The sequence below is a fragment of the Triticum urartu genome, chromosome 2 (genome assembly GCF_003073215.2).
Source record: "Triticum urartu cultivar G1812 chromosome 2, Tu2.1, whole genome shotgun sequence".
Taxonomy (NCBI): Eukaryota; Viridiplantae; Streptophyta; class Magnoliopsida; order Poales; family Poaceae; genus Triticum; species Triticum urartu.
This window is the reverse complement of record NC_053023.1, coordinates 713,529,465-713,532,145: the sequence shown is the minus strand read 5'-3', so window position 1 is coordinate 713,532,145 and position 2,681 is coordinate 713,529,465. Positions and strand designations below refer to the sequence as shown.

At 52.8% G+C, this 2,681-nt stretch overlaps 1 protein-coding gene across 1 annotated transcript; it reads right to left on the bottom strand.

Moving 5' to 3' along the window:
* Positions 1-392: 392 nt before the first annotated feature.
* Positions 393-1,736, bottom strand: LOC125534286 (auxin-responsive protein SAUR19-like). Its single transcript, XM_048697547.1, has one exon. It carries the CDS (start codon positions 1,687-1,689, stop codon positions 1,252-1,254), a length of 438 nt encoding a protein of 145 aa, XP_048553504.1. The 5' UTR covers positions 1,690-1,736; the 3' UTR covers positions 393-1,251.
* Between the last annotated feature and the right edge of the window lie 945 nt (positions 1,737-2,681).

Sequence of the window (2,681 nt, the reverse complement as noted above, 5' to 3'; positions counted from 1 at the left end):
ATCTATGCTTGCTCATATATAGAGATTGTGCTGCTGCCATTTGTGCTTATATTTATTATTGTTGCTATCCTACGCAGAGGCGTCAAATTGGTGTCGAGCACAGCATGTCGATCTAGCTAACCACGGTGTCTAGCTTGCAGTAATTCAGAGTGTGAGCTTCAGAAGTTCCATCCCCTGCGATAGGTCCTGCGATATATGTGTGATGTCTATAGAGAAGCTTGATTTCATTTCCGTTTAGTTAAGTTCACCCATGCATATTTTCAGAAATTTTGTGAATATGTGCTACAATTTAATTTTAGTTCTTTGAACAAGGTTGTTCGAGTAGTAATTCAGCCTGGTGTTGTCCGAGTAGTAATTTAGCCTGGGGATGCCTAATCTAGATCAGATATGGTGTCTGTGGAGCCTGCTTACTGCATGAATGTATCTGAGATAGATACTGAAGGACCCTCCTAGCAACTTCAGTTATCTTTGCTCATGGTAACCAATGGTGCAGGCAAAGGCAGAGCTAGACTAATCCAGAGATGTCCTGCCTCTTCTCTTCTTTCTGAATTTTTAGTTGTAGCTCTTTTCTGAATTGGTAGATGTTTTTTTTTTTAATTTCAGATCCCAAATCTGTTGTAGGTTGCATTAAGGCTAACAATACGCCTGCAAGAGGGGGAAATGTGAACCTCAGGACTGAAAAATGGCGCAGCAAAGCACGCGTTAGTTTCTAGTAAGACTGAAACCTAATGAACCAAGTATAAGTTCGAGTGAGTGTGCGTGCGTGTTGTGATTTTTTTTTAGCTGGTTGTGTGCAGGTGACTACTTTTCCCTCCACAGCCAACAGATCTGCAAATAGGACACAAATATATAGGCCCTGTTCGGAGTCACTCCAACTCCTAAAAACACGAGGAGCTGGAGCATCTCTTTCCCAGCTCCGTGCTTTTTGACTCCAACTCCGGGAACGGAGTGGTGGAGTGGCGGGTCTCCGAACAGGGCCTTAATCTTTAGGACAAGAAAATATGTACATTTTATAAGATGCCAACTCGACTGATGGGGTGATAGTCCAGTAGCATCGGGGCGATTTGTCAGTGTAACAGTCTTGCCCGGTTTCAGCGCGCGCACTCTGCGCCATGGATGGCACGGCGCCGCGGCATGGGCGCGCGTGACCGTAGTTGTACTACTGCTGGCTGCTGCTTTCGGCTTGCATGAAAAGGAGCAAATGAGCACGGCTATCGCGCTTATACGAACGAACGATCGACCTACGATTAATCACGAGACGAGCTTCTTCAAAGCCACCCCCGGCAGCAGCGGCCGCGAGTCATCGTGCGGCGCCGCCATGGCACCGCGGCGGCGGAAGCAGCCGCGATCCTTGGGGACCGAGGACGAGACGCGGCGGAGGACATCGCGGAGGTGGTCCTCGTCGCAGGGGAGCGCGAGGGGGCCGGAGGCCGACGGGAAACCGTACTCCTCCTCCGCCTGCTGGAGCAGCTCCCAGAACGCCGGGTGGCTCAGCTGCGCCACCGGCACAACGAACCGTCTCGGCGAGGACTCCCCGTCGCCGCGGCCCTCCACGCGCACCGCCACGTGCCCCGCCGGCACCAACACATCCTTGTTGGGCAGCACCGAGGCCGCCGCTCGGGAGCGCCACCGCCGCACGGCGCGGCGCAGCCAGGCGAGCGACTGGACGGTGTTGATGACCTTGCACATGCTTGACGAAGCGGATTGGACTGAAGCGAGCGACGATTCAACTTGCGGATTGGATGGGATGGAGCATTTGGAGAGCGGGACGGGGAGCGTATATATAGCGCCGGGGCTCGGGATCGGCCACTGGAGTTGGCGGAAATTGCAGGAGTGGCACCGTCATCGCGCCGTGAGCCCGTGATGACATGGACGTGTGTCGTGTGTCTTGCACGTGAGACCTACCAGTAGCATAGCAGTGTCAGTGCAGTAAAGCGGGCTCTAGTATCATTTCCGGTGAAAGCTAGTACTAGTAGAGTGTAGTATGGTCGATCTCTACAACTCTCTGTTTCACGTGATACAGGCATAGTCTCTCGGAGGCGATTCTGCGTAGATTGTACGCTATCTTTTTCCGGTTTTGCTAAACACCTGGTATCCAAAAAAGTTTTGTGTATCAGCTGCGGTCGGCCGTGGACTCCACGGTGAATGTGAGCCCTGTACGAGTGGAAGCCGGCGATGCCACGAGGTTGAAAGCGGGAGCGAGTTTGAAACTTGACGGGTGCGGGGCCATCGTCGACGCTATACTTGAGGGTGGGGGTAGAGGGATGGCCAAGGCCATGACGGCGACGCGCCTTCGGCTCGCTTCACTGATTGTAGTCGTCGCCGGATGGTCTATAGATATGGATGTAATTTTTATTTTTAATGTTCTTGTACTATCATGAAAGTTGATGAAAAGGTCAGACGTTTTTCCGGAAAAAATAGGGATGTCCATGGCGACAATGGCAGAGCTTGAAGGAAAAGGTTAGACGGGTCGGCTGGCCATACTTGAAAAGATTACTCCTGATCTGAAGTTCCACGGCCCAAAACTGAGTGCACATCCTGTTGGGCTAGGCGGGCCGAGGCACGTGTTGGCCAACACGTAGCTCCACCCCAGCAGAGCGATGGCAAGCGCATTACTGTGTGTCATGAGGGGGGAGTGGGTGCAGGGGCAGAGCCAAGCCCCAGGCCTGGGGCATGAGTCC

Bases quoted from the DNA above. Each gene is read 5' to 3' on its own strand.
- LOC125534286 (XM_048697547.1), bottom strand. From the start codon at position 1,689: ATGTGCAAGGTCATCAACACCGTCCAGTCGCTCGCCTGGCTGCGCCGC.